General features: G+C 41.2%; 1 protein-coding gene across 5 annotated transcripts in view; it reads left to right on the plus strand.

Annotated features, from left to right (window-relative positions):
• Positions 1-19,674, plus strand: part of KLF12 (KLF transcription factor 12) — a 341,692-nt gene that overhangs the window by 239,527 nt on the left and 82,491 nt on the right. For all 5 annotated transcript variants that reach the window (XM_054013293.1, XM_054013310.1, XM_054013302.1 and 2 more), the window contains one exon: positions 10,682-10,817. In XM_054013293.1, the coding sequence (XP_053869268.1) occupies positions 10,682-10,817 (136 nt within the window). The remainder of the gene's footprint in view (positions 1-10,681; positions 10,818-19,674) is intronic.

Below are 19,674 nucleotides of genomic sequence, written 5' to 3' on the forward strand. Positions count from 1 at the left end.
GTAGAGTTGTTGGGATTCAGGAATGCATATTCTTTTTTTAACATGGTCCAGGACTTGTGCTTACCAGTTCACTGATCCTGTTAGTGTTTGAACTGGTTCTGACAACGTTTCTGTGCCCTGGCAAGTCATAAAACATTGATCCAAAAGCCTAGAGGCTGTATAATTTATTAAATTATATTTTCCAGTACTTTATTGTTAATGCAGCAAGTCCACATCCAGAATAATATTGTTGAAATTCTTGTGAATGTGAAAATCATCAGGGGGGGATTGTTTTCCTATTCCTGGGAGAGATTCCTGGTAGCAAAAATAACGTTTACTACTAGAAATAATTTTCTGTTAGCTGATATTTAACTTTTACATAGGGTTACCAGATATCAACTGTGGAAAAAAAGGGACGGGGGTGGGGGACAATAGGCGCCTATATAAGAAAAAGTCCCAAAAAACAGGACTATCCCTTTAAAAACGGGACATCTGGTCACCCTACTTTTACATATTACATTTGCAAGGAAAGTAATGGAATCACAGCTTCTCACTTTTGGTAGCTAGAATGGGTTGAAATTTCAAATTTATCAATCAACAGGCCAGAGACTGATGTAAAAGATGGATCTCCAAGCAGGGATTCTGGACAGCACACTAACAGAAATCCCAGTACCCTTCCCTTTTCAGCTTTAAAAAGAGGCATAGATTATAAGGTCATAAGGAACCATAATCATCTAGTCTGACCTCCTGTGAAACACAGGCCGTAGGATTTCACTCATTGATTCCTGCATCAAACTTCTCACTCAGTGCATTTTCCCGGATCTCACTGATGGAGGAGGGGCAGAGAGCTTCATTTTTCTGGCTGGCAGGTTTGATGCTCCAACTACTAGGTGTCTGGTACATTTTCAAGGCCTGTTATAAGCAATTACTTTATATTGAACAGTGATGCTATTTGTTAGATTAGCATGCAGGATACTGTACATTCGTCATAGAAAGCACAGTGTGAAGTTTCACATATGAAACAAAAACAAACCGTCTACTAATATCATACACTCATTCAGAAGGCAGAAATTGATTTTTAATCATTTTAAGAGCGCAACTAAAAGCATGATTTAGTTAGTATTATATCATGATACTTCAGCATATGTCTCTGTATATACATATTTGCAAGGCTATTAGCAAAGAGATTATTTAATTCAGAAGACAAGTATTGAGGTTAAACATACAGTACCACAGTCCTCAATATTTCAGAATGCTGATATTCTATTTTTTCTCTTTATTTTCACACCGGCAAGTATCGGTCCCCTAATAAGTCATTTAAGCATTAGCTAACTCTGTACGGCTTAACTAATAAGGGAGGCAAAACTCCTGATGATTATTACTCTGCTTTCTTCTGCTCTTAAATATTGCATTCATCTTAAACCTCCAGGGGCAGGATTTGATTTAAATCTAAGATAATGTATTTATGTGAAATTACTGCTTGTAGGTCTCAGCCTTCCTATTGATGGGATGACTTTCTATCACATCAGCTTCCAGAAAACTTGATCAGAAAAAAAAAATCAGGTTATAAATGGAAAGTGTCAGGAGCAATAGCAGTGAACTGGTGTACTACACTTTTCATCTCTAAAGATTTTCTGCATATCTTATATTAGGTCATAGTGAGTTTGGTGGGCTCATCCTATATTTGTGCACATCAGTAAACCACTAGACAGCTCAGCACAATTAAGAGTCTCATCTCTATGCAGGGCCAAGACTTGAAAAGCAATGTATAGCACCAGTCAAGGTTGAGGTGTATTGGCAGAGCTGCACTGAGGAAGCTTGCGTAATGTCTGCCAGTTCCTGCACTGTGTGATTCCAAGGCAATGCTGTTAATCCTTCAGTTTCCTGAATATCAAACTCACCTTGTCTCTTTTTAAAATAAATGGAAGGTGTGGTGTGATATTTAGTGCAGAGAGGTAGAATGGTTAAATGTCAGTGATTGTACAGTGGCACAGCGATAAAATGTTTTTAAGATCATGCTTAAAAATTGTCTGTATAATTCCATGAAATATATATTAGTCAACAAATATTCTAAATGCTTTAATTAATTATTTATATTTTTCTTAAAGGAACTTTTGTTAAACTTGAGTGGATACCCGATGATCTTATTCTTTTAGGTAGTTTTTCCTACAAATGGAAAAAATGGTGGTATGTGTGAGTCTTTATGAAAATGAAACTCCAGTAGCTGTTCTAATATCAGCAAACATATAACAATGAATTTTGTCTCTGTGTTTAATTTTATTTTATTACAGTGCCATTGTTGTAACTGTATATTTTTAATAAAAGGTCAAAATATTACAATTGTGGTTATAAAGTAATAGCTCGAGTGCTGGAGTGGTTGTAACAGGCTTTTGCTGTGTTGTTCTGTTGAAAGATTGGCTTCTAAAAGGAAACATTTTTCTGATTAATTTTGGTAATGGGGGCAGCGAGAGGAGATAGGGCCCTACTGAATATGTGCTAGTGTGTCAAGAGCTAATCTTTACATTATTTCAACTAAAAGGAACATTTGTCCTTCAGGTTCTTATAGACATAGAGCCTTATGGCCTCCTCAGCTCTGTAAACTCACATACATCCTCACATAATTCCTCCACTGCCTCCCTAATCTATTCAGCTTCCAGTACAAAATGCTTATTTTTATAACTCTCCATGGATCTTTACCAGCATATATGTTGTCCCCTCACAACACTCACCCACTCTTTTCCTCATTCCCTCTGCTTGCCTAGCACCAGCCTCCTTCGCACTTCACAAAACCACCAGACAGCTCAGCAAAATTGAGAGTCTCTGCTCAAAGCAGGGCTAGATCTGGAAAGCAAGATGCAACACAAGTTAAGGTTAAGATGAATTGCGTGGGTACAGCTGCACATTGTCTGCCAGTTTCATCACTGGCTCTTCACTGATTTTCATATCCCATTTGCTAACATATCTTTTCTCCCTTGTCTAAATCTTTTAATTCTCTCTCACATTCTGTTGTTTGTTATTCCAATAAATAACTACAAATCATTATTTAATAACTGTGAGCAGCATATACAAACCTGGAAGCAAAAATCTCTTAAAGCTATATTTAGATGTCTAAATGAAAGTGGCCTTATTTTCAGAGCTGCTGACTTCATTGGGACATGCTTATCAACTGAAAATCAGGCCACTTTTACCAAAATACAGATTTTGGAATCTAACTCTAGGCCCTCTGAATTTGAACATTTTGGCCTGTATTCTTAACTTTATAAAATATTTTTGGATACCGTTTATATGGAAGAAACTATAAAGAAAAAGGCCCTAATCCTCAATTGACTGTACCAGGGCCGGATTAACTCTCCTGTGGGCCCAGGGCTATTAGATTTTGTGGGGCCTCTGTATACAAGTATTTTTCCTGGGAGGGAGTTTGGTGAGGAGAGGTCTGGGAGGGAGTTTGGGTGCAGGAGGGAATTCTGATCTGGGGCAGGCGGTTAGGTGGAGGAGGGGGTGCAAGGTGCAGGCTCCGGCTGGGAGGTGCTTACCACAAGTGGCTCCTGGCTGGCGTGCAGCAGGGCTCAGATTGCCTGCCTGCCTGCCTGCCTGCCATAGCCTCACACCGCTCCGGAAGCAGCTAGCTGCTAGCATGTCTCTGCGCGCCCCTTGGGAGGGAGGGGGGCAGTGGGTCGCCGTACACTGTCCGCGCCCGCAAGCGCTGCCCCTGTAGGGGACGGTGCCGAGGGTGGGGTCAGCGCACAGAGCCGCCTCCCCCACCCCTTGCTTAGAGATCACTGCCTGTGATTTATTATCTTGAGTTGGGGCCCTGGGCTGCAGCCCCTAAAGCCCCCTTAGTCTGCCCTGGACTGTACCCCAGCAATCAATTGCTGGATTGGAGCCAAAAATTGTATTGTTTTATGGGGTTCCAAATTCACAAGCAGTGGAGCTGCTTTTCAGGTACTCTTGCATATATACTTCCCACCCACAGCCCCAAGCACAGGGCTGGCCTTACCATGAGGCAAACTGAGGCGGCCGCCTCAGGTCCCAGACTGTGGTGGGTGGAGGGGGGGCACCACTAGGACCCAGAGTGTAGAAAATTGTGTCTGCTGCTGGTGCATATGTATTCTCTCTGCTCTAGATGCACAGAGATGGTGGAGTGCTGTGCTGGAGGAAGGAGGGCACAAGAGACATAACAGGAAGGCAGGAGAAAAGGTGAGAGGGAATAACAGAAAGCAGCAGGATCTTCAGGGAGAGAGAGGACGAGGAGCCTCTTATGACCCTCTCTAGCACCTCTAGGAGCTTGGACTGATTAACGCCAGCTTCTCAGGGAGCTTCCTGTTTCCTGCTGCTTCCCTGAACCCACTTGAGGAGAACAGGCAGTCAACTGAAGTAGTAGGAGCCAGTTAGGCTGATATCTTCCCTCACTCAGTCCCTGCTACCAGCCTGCTTATTTGTCCCCTTCAGTTGAGTGTTGAGAGCCTCTATAGCTGGCACAGAACAGCAGTCATGAGTGAAAGAAGAAAACACCCCTCTGGGGCAGCATTCAGAAAAAGAAAGAAAGCAAAGGAAGCTTTTCTATCAAAGCAGGAAGGAGATCTCCTGAGATACATAGACACAAATGTTCACGGTGAGCCTTCCGGCCCCAGTGAGGATGTGAGTGGTGAGGAGATGCCTGATCTTCCAGTTAGTCAGTGTGCAGGTGACCTGGCGGCTACTGCAGCATCCATATCTGCATCTCAAATGGATGTAACCATGCACATTCCTGAAGAAAAGTGTAGATCAGAGAAGAGTGTGGCGGAGGCACAAGAAACAGATGCTGCTGAGTTTAGTTCCTTAAGTCTAGATGATCCAGGACTGTGGAACCACTTGAGCAGTAGCCTGAGGGACTTCCTTGTACTGCATGGGCCACAGCAAGTTAAAAACTTCATGTTCCCCAAAGACAATGAAAATAAGAGTTTCCATCCAACACATTACTAGTGTGAAATTCCCAATGGTGACAAAGTGGAGAGGCCATGGCTTATGTACTCAAAAACCCAGAATGCTGCATACTGTTTTTGTTGCAAACTCTTCCAGTCTAATGTTCCAGCCACATTGGGTTCTACAGGAACAAAGGACTGGAAAATCTGGCTAGAAATTTGGCATGCCATGAGAAGGCAGCAAATCACCAGAGATCGTTCCATAGGTGGAAAGAGCTTTAGATGAGACTAAGGTTAAAGGCCACCATAGATGATCAGCATTACGAGAAGATTGCATCAGAGTCTCTTTACTGGCAAAATGTTCTGAAAAGGCTCATTGCCATTGTGAGAATGCTTGCTATCCAAAACCTAGCACTGCATGGCACTTCAGCTATATTTGCCAAACAATGGAAACCTCCTTAAAATTGTGGCGCTGATGGCTGAGTTTGATGCCGTACTCCAGGAGCATCTAAGAAGAGTCACCACCCAAGAAATGTACACACACCACTACCTTAGAAAAACAATTCAAAATGAGATCATACAATTACTGGCAGCAAAAGTCAAACAGAAGATTGTGGCAGATCTGAAGTCAGCAAGATATTACTCTGTTATTCTGGACTGCACACCTGACATCAGCCATACAGAACAAATGACTTTAATGGTGCATTTTGTAACAACAACAGAACCTAGTGAAAATGTCCCTGCAATGATGACTGTCAGAGAGCATTTTCTAGAATTTATTGACATTTATAATACTACAGGAGCTGGTATGACAAATGTGATTCTTAAAAAGCTGGAAGATACGGGAATTGCGATAGCTGACATGAGAGGTCAGGGCTATGATAATGGTGCCAACATGAGAGGAAAGAACAGAGGAGTGCAGACATGGATCCGAGAGTTAAACCCTCGAGCTTTTATTGTCCCATGCAGTTCTTTCATTGAACTTGGTGGTCAGGGATGCAGCATTAGCTTCTAGTGAGGCTGCTGAATTTTTTAATGTAATTCAAAGCATCTATGTATTTTTCTCTGCATCAACTCATCAATGGCAAATTTTGAAGCAACATCTGGGAACATCCTCTCTGACACTGAAACAACTGAGTGCCACATGATGAGAAAGTTGAGTGGCGGCGATAAAGCCTATCAAACACCAAATTGGGAAAGATAGATGATGCCATAGTTGCCATTATGGAGAATAATGCTATGACAGGAACCGTTCGTGGGAGAATGGTGGCAGAGGGAAATGAAATCACCAGAAACATACATAACTTCAAATTTCTGTGTGGCTTAGTGTTGTGGCATGACATACTGTTTGAAATAAATGTTGTAAGCAAGAGACTCCAAGATGTTGACCTTGATATATCTGGAGCAATGGAACAACTGGAGAAAGCAAAGTCATACCTACAGTCTTACCGGTCAGATGAGGGATTTCAAAACGTTCTGAAGAGTGCACAGAAGTTGGCAGAGGAACTTCACACTGAAGCTATTTTCCCACCCATTCAGGAATACAAGAGTCACCGAAGAAGAAGACATTTTGATTACGAGGCACGGGATAATCCCATAAGAGACCCCAAACAACAATTCAAAGTTGAATTCTTTAACTAGGTGCTAGATTGTGCAATACAGTCAGATGAAGAACGTTTCATGCAGCTCAAGAAACACAGCAGTATATTTGGGATGTTGTATGATATTCCAAAACTCCTCACTATAACTGAAGAAAACCTACACCAGCAATGCAAGGCACTAGAGACAGTGTTGACACAGGATGACATGCACGATATTGATATGAGTGATTTAGGTATGAACTGAAAGCCCTTTCAAGATGCATTTCAGCAGGATCAACTCCGAAGGCTGTTCTGGAATATATGTGCACAAATAAGATGACCACCCTCTTTCCAAATGCTTTTGTTGCTCTGCGCATACTTCTAACACTTCCTGTAACAGTTGCCAGTGGAGAACGCAGCTTCTCCAAGCTGAAGTTAATAAAAACACATCTACGCTCCACAATGACACAGGAGAGGCTGGTCAGCCTTGCAACTATCTCAATAGAGCATGAGCTGGCCTAGACTGTGGACCTTCAGGAAACAGTTCAGATCTTTGCAATCAAGAAGGCACTTTGATTATTCAAACAGAGAAAAATGCCAGCGTTTACTATGCAGACAAGAAAAGTTATATTTGCTGTTCAGGCGTTTGAAAGTTAAGTAAAAAGAAGAACAGGAGTACTTCTTCTGATGCAGTGGGCTGTAGTCCACGAAAGCTTATGCTCTAATAAATTTGTTAGTCTCTAAGGTGCCACAAGTACTCCTGTTCTTCTTTTTGCGGATACAGACTAACACGGCTGCTACTCTAAATCTCTGTGGTACAGCAGGTAATAATTTTTGCGGATACAGACTAACACGGCTGCTACTCTGAAACCTGAAAGTTAAGTGTTACTTAAAATTTTTGAACAAGGCATTTTAAGTTGTTAGTTCTCCTTTATTGGGATAGGTAGCAGAGCAATACCATGAGAGAAGTAGAACAGGAAGAAGGCAGAATTGAGACCTTTCAAAGTTTTGGCTCAAGCGAGGGGGCATGCGGGCATCATTTGAGCTCCCCGCCTCAGGTGCCAAAACGTTGTGGGCCGGCCCTGCTCAAGCAGAAGAATTCTGCTGTGCAGCTTGGGCACTATAGTCACAGGTGAGCACAAGATCTCTCCATGTGGGCATCAGCTAATCAGTTACCTGTAAGGATCTTATTGGGAGGAGAATAGCTTTAGGTGCTGCCTTTCCCCACAGCAGTTGCAGCTGCTCTGAGAAACAATGAAACTTAATTGGGATGGAAAAGGAGGAGCTCAGCCTTCTGGGCTCACCATGCTCTCAACCAGTTGTCACCAACTTGTGTAATAAAACCTGAAGGAGAGTGGTAGAATCCACCCTGCTGAGCACCTCACAGAGTTCTTTGAAAACATTAGGCCATTGTGTGACAGTTTATGAGGCAAGGAGCCAACCTCCTCTCCAGAGACTTGTGAAAGCCATCCTAGCGGCTGCACGTCTGTTTGGGAATAGGCAAGTGGGCACAAAGGGAGAGGGGGAGCAAAAAAAGGGGTGAGAGCTGTAAGGAGATATAAGAGAACTGCAGGTATGTGGTAATGGGAAGGAGCAGAGGCCACATATGGAGAGGGGGAACTAAGAAGAATGCTGAAATGATGGGTATGGGGGCTCAGATTAGAAAAAAAATGAGAGGGAATAGAAATAAATTCCTTAATGCTAAAGTGTGGATTTTATACAGTTTGGCATCAATCCAATTAGCCATCACCATAAATTAGATTGAAAAACCATTCCTCTGTGCTAACAGTTCTTAATTCCCCCACCACAGCATTTTGATTTTCACTATTTTGAAAGCGTGGGAGATCCTACACTTTGCAGAGAATACACAACACAAGACACCCAGTGTTGTCGTGATCATAGACTTGCAGTTATGCAAGCTGTGCCCAATGGGCCAAATTATGCTCTATTACCACAATGCAATCCCTTTAACTTCAGCGGGGCTGCATCGACATAACATGGAGCAGCATTTGTCCTATTAAGTATGCAACTTAATCAGCATTGCCAACCCCAAACATTTTAAAAAAAATCACGATTCATGTTTCAAAATCATGAAATTGGCTTTAAAATTATGAGATTTTTGAAAGATAATATATTTTTATTCTTTTATTTGCCTTCTGGTATTTGAGTCTTTAGGGACACTTCGGTCACATTTTCAAGCATTTTTCTGCAACTATAAGGGCTAGAAATTTACTTTTTTAAATTAAATGAGATTTTCACCTCATCACATGCCTCAAGCACCTGGTTCTTTAAGAAAAACACCAAATATTGAGACGTGCAACAAAATCTCAAGAGTTGGCAATACCACATAATAAAAAAACTAGATGGCATGTTGTGTGACGAATAAACATGCCTAAGACAGTTTTCTTCTTTATTTAACCCAGCTCCTTTTATTTAAGAATAAGCAAAGTTAAATGTACAAAATTAATATATAATGGCAGCTGCATCATAAACTAACTCTTAAACATCTTTGATGAAGCTACATTTGAGTGTAAACAGCCAGGAGGCTTCTGAGTTGGCCTTCATGTTACATGGGAGAAAGACTATGTTGCTGTTAGCTGAAAATTTCAAGTGCAATATGTTTTGTTCTTTTTAATTTAAACTTCATTAACGTCACATTTATTTTCACACATTTAACAACATGTAACTATCTGCTTCATATAATTATATAACTAGTGTAACAAGCAACATATTTCACTTTTTAAAATTAGCAAAAATAGTTAACATAGATGGTTATTATTTCAATTTTACAATTGCTTCTAATAGCCCATAGCCATTTGGCGATCAGGAATTCTCAAACATCACGTTTCTTTCTGATTGGCTTTCTCTCTGGTAAAATCAGATGTGATGAGCAATCAACTACTTTTAAATCAAGTTGCCAGCTTATGTTGGCAACTGATGTTTAAACACACGTTGTATACTACAGTGTGCAATGTGTGACTAGAATATGGTGCTTGTAGTTTTGGAACAAAGAAGCATGTTACCAATGACTTTTCAAAAATTGAAATAGTCACTATAAGTCTCAGTGCAGTTATATGGTAAAGACTTTATCGTTGTCAGTGTCAACAATCCCTCCTCTGACAAATGTCTGATGTTTAATTTACTGCATGCAACAACCAATGCACACAATGACAAGCTAATCAAGAAAAATTATGGTAACTACATTATGCAATATGTCTCAGAAGAATATTGTAAAATAATTAATTGATTTCTGTAAGTGCACCCACTACTGTATTTCTTGATATGTAAATATCTGACTTACTATGTTAGCCTACTGAATGTTTTTTTAAATATTGTCTTTATTAAGATCTTTAACAAAAAAATAGAAATGACAACTGTGCCTAAAGGCTGTGCACAGTGCATTGATAAACTAAACATTAAGACCGACGTTCTCAACTGTGAGAATCTCAATCAGTGGCAACGGATTCTTGGGAATTCAGCTGTCTACTTATATGGCCCATATAAGAGGAGTATCTGAATGCCTCACAATCTTTAATGTATCATAATACCATTGTGAAGTAGTAAAGTACTTTGTCCCCATTTTAAAGTTGGGGAACTGAAATACAGGGTCACATGTGATATCTGCAATGGAGCCGGGAATTGGACTTGGGTCTCTACACACACCCAGGATAGCACCCTAGCCACTGGGCCGTTCTTTCTCTTCAAGGAGCACTTGAGAGATCACTGGTTGATTTTGAGTGAGAGCTGCCAGTGCTCTGCTAATTTGAAAAATCAGGTTGTAGATGTCTCAAGATGGGCAAAAGTGACCACTAAATTTTTGCCCTAAATCTCCATGCGGAAATATTGAAAATCATACAAACGAAACCAAAAAACATCCCCAAAAGACAACTAAAATAAATGCCTTAAAGGTAAAATGCATGTTTAAAGATTAATATATGTGCAATTTTATTTTATTTTAATGGTTCATGGGTATGCAGTATCCATATATATAAAATACATATATTGACATTTTGTGCATTTGCAAATATGTTTGTGTGTATCAGTAGCTAACAAAAGCTACACTACATGATTTTATATATTCATTATCTTACTTGTGAAGCTAAAGGAGAAAGGTGTTATATACAGTATAACAGTATGGAGGTGTTGTACACCTTTATGTTGTTCTGGGACAAGATTAGTTTCATCACACTAACTTTAATCCATTATATGTCTCTTTTCCAGCACAAATGGACCCCCGAGGCATATCTCCCAGACAAATTAAAAGTGACAGTGATGATGATGACCTGCCAAATGTGACCTTAGATAGTGTTAATGAAACTGGATCCACGGCCCTCTCCATAGCCAGAGCTGTACAAGAGTAAGTATCACATTCTCAGGATGAGATAAGTATTGCCAAGGTGTTCAATGGCTAACGGAAACACCAGTCATCAGCTATTCTGCAGATATGTCATCCGAGGTCTGAGCCAGCATACATGGCAGCATCTTTCTGTTCAGCTTCAGTCCCTTCAGGAGGAGATTGCTGTCTCTCTCTCTCTCTCCTTTTTTTTTTTTTTTTTTTTTTTTTGTGTGGTCCTTGACTCATTGTTAGAACAAATTTCAGAGTGAAATTCTTTCTTCTCTTTTATACAACTGCAAAGTTTTGGTGTTTTTTGTTTTTGTTTAAGGGGGAACCTTTGTTAAATTATTCAGTTTGTCTAAAAAAAAATTCCTTGGCTCATGGCAGAATTGTGAGGTCTCTCGCAGTGCTTTCTAGAGAGAATTATCTACAGTTTTCCAAAGGAAGAACATACATGAAAGGAAATAAGTAAAAGACTCCAGTCAGGTTTTTCCATTACTTTTATTTTTCTGTTTATTTTTAGGCAAATTATAACTCTTTGGTTCAATTTTTATTTTGTTAGTGGGTTTTTTTTTCATTAAAAGTTTGCTTGAATTGTATTTATTAATTTTATTGACGCATGAGCTTGCTCCATCACCATGGCAGCTAGAAGGTAACCCACTGTGATGTAAATAAGTATTACCATCCCCATTTTATAGGTGAGGAAAATGAGGTAAAGTATAAAAATCAAGCTGGAAGTCTGAAGCAGAGCCAGAAATAGAATTTGAGTCTCCAGGCTTGCAAAATAATATATTCCTTCAGCTGAATAAATCAAAAGATGGAAATTTTGAAAGTGAGATTAAAATACTAAACAATGTTTGTCATGAATGCATCAAAAAACTTCACTTGGGGTTTAAAGGCACTAGAACAATTAGATAACTCTGATGTTTTATACTTACTAGAATCAGCCAAAAAGTTGATAAGTTGCAAAGTGATACATTATTTGCTCAAACAAGTCTGAGAAGATACATATTGGGTGAATGCATTTTTTGCATAATTTGGGAAGATGGAGTGCATCTGATCCACCCCGAGAATTTTTTTTTTAACTTTATGTCCCTGATACCACCCAAAAAAGAGAGTCTGTGCACTGGCAGTATAGATTCTCCAAGTACAAACTGCTTGGAGAATTGGTAACTGACAGTGTGTGAGGCTATGGCTAACCTAAGAAGTCATCACATCCGAGGGAGGGCCTGCCTCTCAGAACTGAATAACCCAGCATGGGATTCACCAATGAGACTTTGGCTATGTCTACACTATGAGTCAGCATTGTCATTCCTCGGCTAGTGTACACATATCAAGCTAGCTCCCCTCTAGCTAGCACGAGTATTAAATAGCAGCATAGCCCCAGTAGCACTGGCAGCAGAAGCACAGGAGAGTGGTGCTGAATACAAACCCACCTGAAACCTATCCGTGCCATGCCTTTGTGGCAGCTACACTAGTATTGATATTCACACTAACTGGATGAGAGCTAGCACAAGTATGTGTCCTTGTAGCGGGGTGGCTACCCTGCTCCTGCAGAGGGGTTTAAAACAGCCCTGGCAGAGGGCTGGGGCAAAGGGAAAAGCTACTGGGCTGATTGGGGAAGTAGCCACAGCTGGGCCACGCCCCAATCAGGCCCCAGCTGGCCTGTATAAGAAGGCTGGGAGCCAGGAGCTCAGCAGTTTCTCTCTGAGGGCCTGGTGGCAGTGAACTAGAGCATTGTGCCTGGGTGGAGCAGGGCTGGGGAGCTCCAGCCTGGATAGCCCCAGGCTGTGGCCTAGTGGAAGGCCAAGGGGTACTGGGGGTTGCAGAGGACAACCCAGGGCTAGGCTAAGGCAGCAGGTCCAAACCCTCCTTGCCAGTGATGAGTAGCCTATACTGCAGTCTGCACCAGGGAGTGGGGGCTAGTTGGTGACTGGTAGTGGCCTAGTACTGAGGTAAGGTGGGGGTAGTGTGGGGGGGTTCCCCTGGGAGGGGAGACCTAGTGTGTGTGGGTATTGCCAGGGGGCAGCACCTAGCGCAAGGGGCACTAGGGTCCTGGGAGGGACACGGGGGGGCCAGTGAAGAGGACAGGCGGTTCACTGGCCTGCAGAGGGCGCTCCAGAGGCTGGAGAGCTAATTCCCTGGACAACCAGCAAGAGGTGCCGCAGGGGTGAGTCCGGCCCTCAAGCCGGGAAATCACACTCCTTGCTCATTGTGTAGAGAGAGATTTTTGATTCACTCAGGTTCCAGTCAACCACAGTAACAACCAGGCACCAATTTATATCCCACTCAAGCAAAGAGGGATTAAGTTATGGAGAGGACATTGTGTTCTCTCTGTTGCTTTAATTGGCCTCTTTCAATATGCTGAGAAAATTCTCAGCAGGGCAAGGTGGGGAAAAGATGTCTCACTGTTGATGGCTCTGTTTGATTGATGATTTAGCACCACATTCTGGATTTACTAGTTACAAATCCCAGGACCTGAAGTGCCTAGTATTTTTCTTCCAGTTTATAGAACATGTAATAAGACAGAAAAATAAAAATAACCCACGATAAATCTATTTTTGTACTAAATAGTGCTGATTGATTAATGGAGAAGAGAGGTCGAATTGCAACTATTTTAATATATGATTGGCAGGCAAATATTAGTTATTTTAATTGATTAATATTTGAACTTTTTTTTTTGCTAATAATTTATTCCATGATTGATTTTTTTGGAGGCATAGGGGGGAAATATGTTGAATATTCTTTAACCAGATCTTGAGATTAAGAATTAAATTAAGACATTCAGTAACCTAAAATCAATGCATTCTTGCTACAGTTTTTATTTAAATAGTAATATGGTAGTTTGCTTCAAAAGCCACACTAATGAAATCTAATTTGACTGCTTTGTAAATGTATCATATTTCCTTCATATATCTGTATCATACACACCACATATGCAGCTGTGAATCTGGAAAGAAGTGTCAGTATATTGTACCTATCTCAATCAATCTGTTTCCATCCTTGGATATACAGGTGATTGCCTGGTGCCATAGATCTTGTAGAACATATTGTTTCACAAGTGAGATATTAAGTTTCTTCTAATAATTAAATATAGAATTAACGTAATATTTAAGATAGTCATAGAGTTACAGGCCAGAAGGGAACATTAGGTCATCTAGTCTGATCTCCAGTCTTTCACAGACCCTTAAATTTCACTCAGTTTTCCTGGTTTCAAGGCCAATAACTTGAGTTTGACTAAAGCAGTAAGGGGAACCTGCCATGCCTTTAAGTGCCAGATTGTGGGATAGGCGTTGAAAGGACAAACCACACCCCCAAAGGCATGGCGGGATCTGCATGCCAATGACCTTTTTCTATGCTTTATGGGTCTGATATTGTGCAATCTTGACTTTTTTAAGAAATGAAAAATTGTCCAGCAGGTGCTGTGAATAGTACGTGGTGCCAGACAGAAGTGGGCCTTTTCCTACTCCACTTTCAGAAATTAAACTTTATAAGGAATATATATATGTCTTTCGCTACTATATCTACCATAATTTGTCTTTTATTGTGATCGCTGGTGAGTTTGTGTGCAAAATATAGTTGCTTAGCTTAACATACACCTCTACCCTGATATAACGCGACCCAATATAACATGAACTCGGATATAATGCGGTAAAGCAGCGCTCTGGGGAGGCGGGGCTGCACGCTCCGGCGGATCAAACCAAGTTCGATATAACGCGGTTTCACCTATAACGCAGTAAGATTTTTTGGCTCCTGAGGACAGTGTTATATCGAGGTAGAGGTGTATTTGCTCAAAACATTTGTTTAGTGTGAACTAATTTTGATGTAACAGTGAATTTTAGAAAACAGCCATTCTCTACATCAGGCATCGGCAACCTCTGGCACGCGGCTCGCCAGAGTAAGCACCCTCCGGCCGGGGCGAGCGAAGCAGAACGGGCTGCTCACGGCCCCCCGCTAATCCCCCGGGCCACTCTGGGACTGTGGGGCCCCCAAAAGTTCCCTTCCACAGCTCCTGCCTCCCAGACTCTGGGGGGGGGGGGGGGGGAGCCCTGACCCCCCCCCCCCCCCCCGAGACCCTCTGCCCCTTATCAAACCCCTCGGCCCCGGACTGGCCCGGCACCGTTAACACGCTGCTCAGAGCAGCGTGTCAGAGCTTTACCGTGTTGTATGCGAACCCGCCTTATATCGGGTCGCGTTATATCGGGGTAGAGGTATAGTTATAATATATATTATAAAATTAAGGCAGTGTAATTTGAAGATTTGTTCCAGCTGCTAACAGTTGTTGGGCTTAGTTGTCTTAAGTGTGTAGATGATAGAGATCTCTTGGTTGTGAGCAACATGTCATATCTGTGGTGTTGGTAGAATGCCATGCATATTTGTATTGATTAGGTCCCTACCAAATTCACGGCCATGAAAAACGCATCACGTACCATGAAATCTGGCCTCCCACCATGAAATCTGTATAGTATAGTGTAAAAGCACACAAGACCAGATTTCACGGAAGAGGCCAGCGTTTCTCAAATTGAGGGCCCTTCCCAAAAAGGAGTTGCAGGGGGCATCACCAGGTTATTTTAGGGGGGGGGTCACGGTACTGCCACCCTTACTTCTGCGCTGCCTTCAGATCTGGGTGGCTGGAGAGTGGCAGCTGCTGACTGAGGACCCAGCTGTGCAGTCATCAATGCAGAAGCAAGGGTGGCAATACCATATCATGCCATCCTTACTACTGTGCTGCTGCTGGCGGTGGCTTTGCCTTCACAGCTGGGCTCCCGGCCAGCAGCCGCCGCTCTCCAGCTGCCCAGCTCTGAAGGCAACACCGCCACCATCAGCAGTTCCTCAACCCGCACACAATAACCTTGTGACACCCTGCCCCACCTCCTCTTTGGGAGAGGATCACTACAATTACAACACCATGAAATTTCAGATTGAAAGAGCTAAAATCATGAAATTTACATTTTTTTTTTTTTTTAAATCCTATGACCATGGAACTGACCAAAATGGACCTTGAATTTGGTAGGGCCCTAATATTGATATATAAATATTTCTAATAAGAAAGTGGAAGATTGACACTGAATCTTATCACCATTAACAGCTTAGGACTGAGCTTCATAGGACAGCAACCTCTATTAAGCGCTGGATACTAGATGTGCACTAGGGATCTCCGTGAGGTTTATGGTAAGACTCATGCACCAGGCCACAAAAAAGCAGTAGAGCTCCCAAAGATACAGTGCTTTGCCCACTGTTTCCCCTCCTCCCCCCATTTCATGCAGCATGTCATCCCTCTCCCTCAGCCTAGTCTCTTTCCCTTGGCCAGCCAACTTATGCCCATGTGGCCCCCAATAATTGGTTACCATGGTGCATGGGGTGCATATCATTACATAAGGTGCTGGAATCCTGCTTCCCCTTTACAATGAAATTACAGTGGTTTTGCTGCACAAGTTGGAGATCAGAATTGCCTTTAGTACAAAGTCTGTTAGTGCAGTGTTAAAATTGTACATTTTGGAAAAGCAAACTGGAATTTTAATCTTTTTCCCCCATACCATCTCTTTGGTCTTTCATGGGAGGTTTAGGCCGCTGAGGCCATGTCTGAGTCCAAGAGGTGGGAGAGCCTATCTGGCCACACCCCCAAGGTGTTTGTGTAGGTGTGGGATTCCTGCCCCATGTGGCTGATCCCTTGGCTTAATGAGTTTAAGGTGAGAGATCTCCATTGAGGGAAGAATTTAAAAAAAAATATTAAGAAGTGGGGAGGTAAGCAAATTAATGCTGCACAAGGAAGCTTTTTGCTTTTGCCTTCTGGCTCACAGGGTCACAGAAAATTTTGGTGCTGGTGTGGAGCCTTTGGGGTGGGAGAGACTCTGGATACCTGTGGATGTACCAGAGATGAATTTAATAGGAGACTCATTTGGGATATCATACTGATTATCCAGATAGTGGGACCTCGATGCATTGGGCTGGATGCTGTTAGGTGCTCAGCTGTATGAAGCTGAGTATAGCAGCACTGTCTCTACTACAGATTCTTCTCTGGATGGGTCACATCATTATGATGATCCTGCTTTGTTGTAATGCACACTGAATTTCTAAAAATATATCAATGGGAAAGGAATACCACTGTAAACCTGATAGGTAGCACAGGTATGGGACCAGTAATACTGTATGTGTAGCAATGTTAGACATAGTATGTAATGGTCAGGTCAGAGTCTCCTTGTACCCCTCTAAGTTAAATAAACATATGGATGGTTTTTTCTCCTGAGATTTATAGTTGTGTTCCCTTCATCCATTCATTTTTCACACTTGTACTATCTCTTTCCCTGCTTCAGCCAATGCCATTACTATATTAGAGATCTTTCACATCAGTTTGTTGCTCTAGTTACAAAGGGCTTTGTCTTGAGTCTCCAGGAGCTGTAAATGAAGGTGTTTTTCAGCATTTGCAGGAGCATTGCTTCCTCAGGTAGTACATCTGTGAAACAATAACCACTTGTTGCTGCTCACTTTGAAAATTCACATAGATTTGATGGGATGATTTTACAGTTGGGAAAGTGAAGCATAGAGAGGTTAAGTGACTTATGTAGATTCACACAGGAAGTCAGTAGTAGAGTAGGAAACTGACCCTGGGGGTCTCAAATCTTAGGCTGGTGCCCTAACATCTGGACCATTCTTCCTCTGAACAAAATTGTTCATCATTTAATATGGCTTTCATTTAATTTCATTCAGTATATTTACTGTGGCCATTTACAACACATAATAGATCATAGAATTGTAATTCTCATAATCATATGTGTTCCTAAAGCTATATTAAAGGATCCTGACACAACAGCATTAGAACTTTCAGGGTCTGTACATATTTATACAACAGCTCTTTGTGTACTTGATATGCTTCGTAGGTCGGAGCAATGCAAAATGTCCATGCTTGCTGTTTAAGAATAGATTTCTTGGTGATTTTAACCCCATCTGTTCTCTTTATAAAGATGATAAAGTACCTCTTGCATGTGGCAATGGTTTTGGACAATTTGTGCATAACAAAAAAATTAGTTTGAACTGACCAACCTTGCAAATTAATCAAACAGTATTGTTCAGAGCATGCACATTGGTTCGGGACATTGGGGTGGAAATTTGCTAGTGTATCTGAAAGCGCCTCTTGCCAGGATAACAGATTTCACGTGAGTCAGAGATTTCCTTGAACAAGTGCCAGGTTGACTGAAGCTATAAATCAAAAGTAAGTTCCTGAAAAATTGACATAACTGTCTGTTTTGAAAGGATATAGTATTGTTTAAATAATGATATATTAGGAAACCGAGATACTGTCAAATTGTTCCTAGAAGAAAGCTAATTTGAAAAAGCAACCAAACAAAAACACCCTTTTAGCTTGGTCTACAAGAAATTATTTTTTCCTATCTCCACTACAAGGGTTAATGATGGATAACAGTTTAATAGATTAGGATGTAGCAAAGAACAGTGACGTTAGGGTGTATATTCTCTGCTTTTGTATCCCTTTTAAATGCTAGACGTTAAGCTTGAGTACCATTACAAGTACACCTCTACCCTGATATAACGCCACCCGATATAACACAAATTTGGATATAACGCAATAAAGCAGTGCTCCGGGGGGGCGGGGCGGCGCACTCCAGCGGATCAAAGCAAGTTCAATATAAGGCAGTTTCACCTATAAAGCGGTAAGATTTTTGGCTCCTGAGGACAGCGTTATATCGGGGTAGAGGTGTAGCAATATTTTTTTTAAAGGAAAATATTTAAATTGTGTGATAAATAAGTTGGGAGAAAGAACTGAGTTTAATAAAATCATTATAGGTTAAAATCCTGGGCTTCTTGAAGCCCATGGGAGTTTTGCCACTGAATGTATTGAGGCCAGGATTCAATCACAAAACTTTAACGAAGTTTGGATGTTTACAAAAAAAATACTTTGTTTACACTTTTAGAGATTCTGCAGAAATACTGTGTAGTTAATGAGGATTCTCTGTGTGTCTCTCTCTCCCTTTCATATCTTCCACCCACCACAAATAAAATAACTTTTAAAGATCCTGTTTCCTAGACTCTATAAAGTTCTATATTTTGGGTAACCATATAATTGTCTTCTGTAAGGTTTTAGTTTTGATCTAAGCATTGCCTGTTACTTTGTTAGTTATTAAACTGGAGCATATTGGGATTTTATATTCCTAAAGATGTTTACCTAAATTTGCATTTTTTTAAATTTTGCATACTACTGATTTATAGCTTATTAATTTATATAATAGGTATTTACATAGCAGTTTTCCTCTTCAAAGTGCTTTTCAAACATTAACTAATTAAATCTTACAGGTCCCTGGTGTGGTAGGAAAATAAGAATTATTATCCTCAGGGTAGTGACTTGCCCAAGGCCACAGAACAAATCAGCGAAGAGCTGGAATCAGGAATGCCTGTCTTCTACCCCCCTGGTTAATCCACTGGACTGTGCTGCTTCAAAATGAACTTCTAATCCAGGGTTCGGCAACCTTTCAGAAGTGCTGTGCTGAGTCTTCATTTATTCACTCTAATTAATTTAAGGTTTTGCATGCCAGTAATACATTTTAATGTTTTTAGAAGGTCTTTCTATAAGTCTATAATATATAACTCAACTATTGTTGTATGTAAAGTAAATAAGATTTTTAGAATGTTTAAGAAGCTTAATTTAAAATTAAATTAAAATGCTGAGCCTCCCAGACCAGTGGCCAGGACCAGGGCAGTGTGAGTGTCACTGAAAATCAGCTCACGTGCTGCCTTCGGCATGCGTGCCATTGGTTGCCTACCCCTGTTCTAATCATTAGCTTTTAGATATGTTTTGCTGATATGTTGATGTTACATAATTGCTTCAAGAGCGTTACACCAGTACAGATTTTAAACCAAATTATGC

This window comes from Malaclemys terrapin, chromosome 1 (assembly GCF_027887155.1).
Source record: "Malaclemys terrapin pileata isolate rMalTer1 chromosome 1, rMalTer1.hap1, whole genome shotgun sequence".
Taxonomy (NCBI): Eukaryota; Metazoa; Chordata; order Testudines; family Emydidae; genus Malaclemys; species Malaclemys terrapin.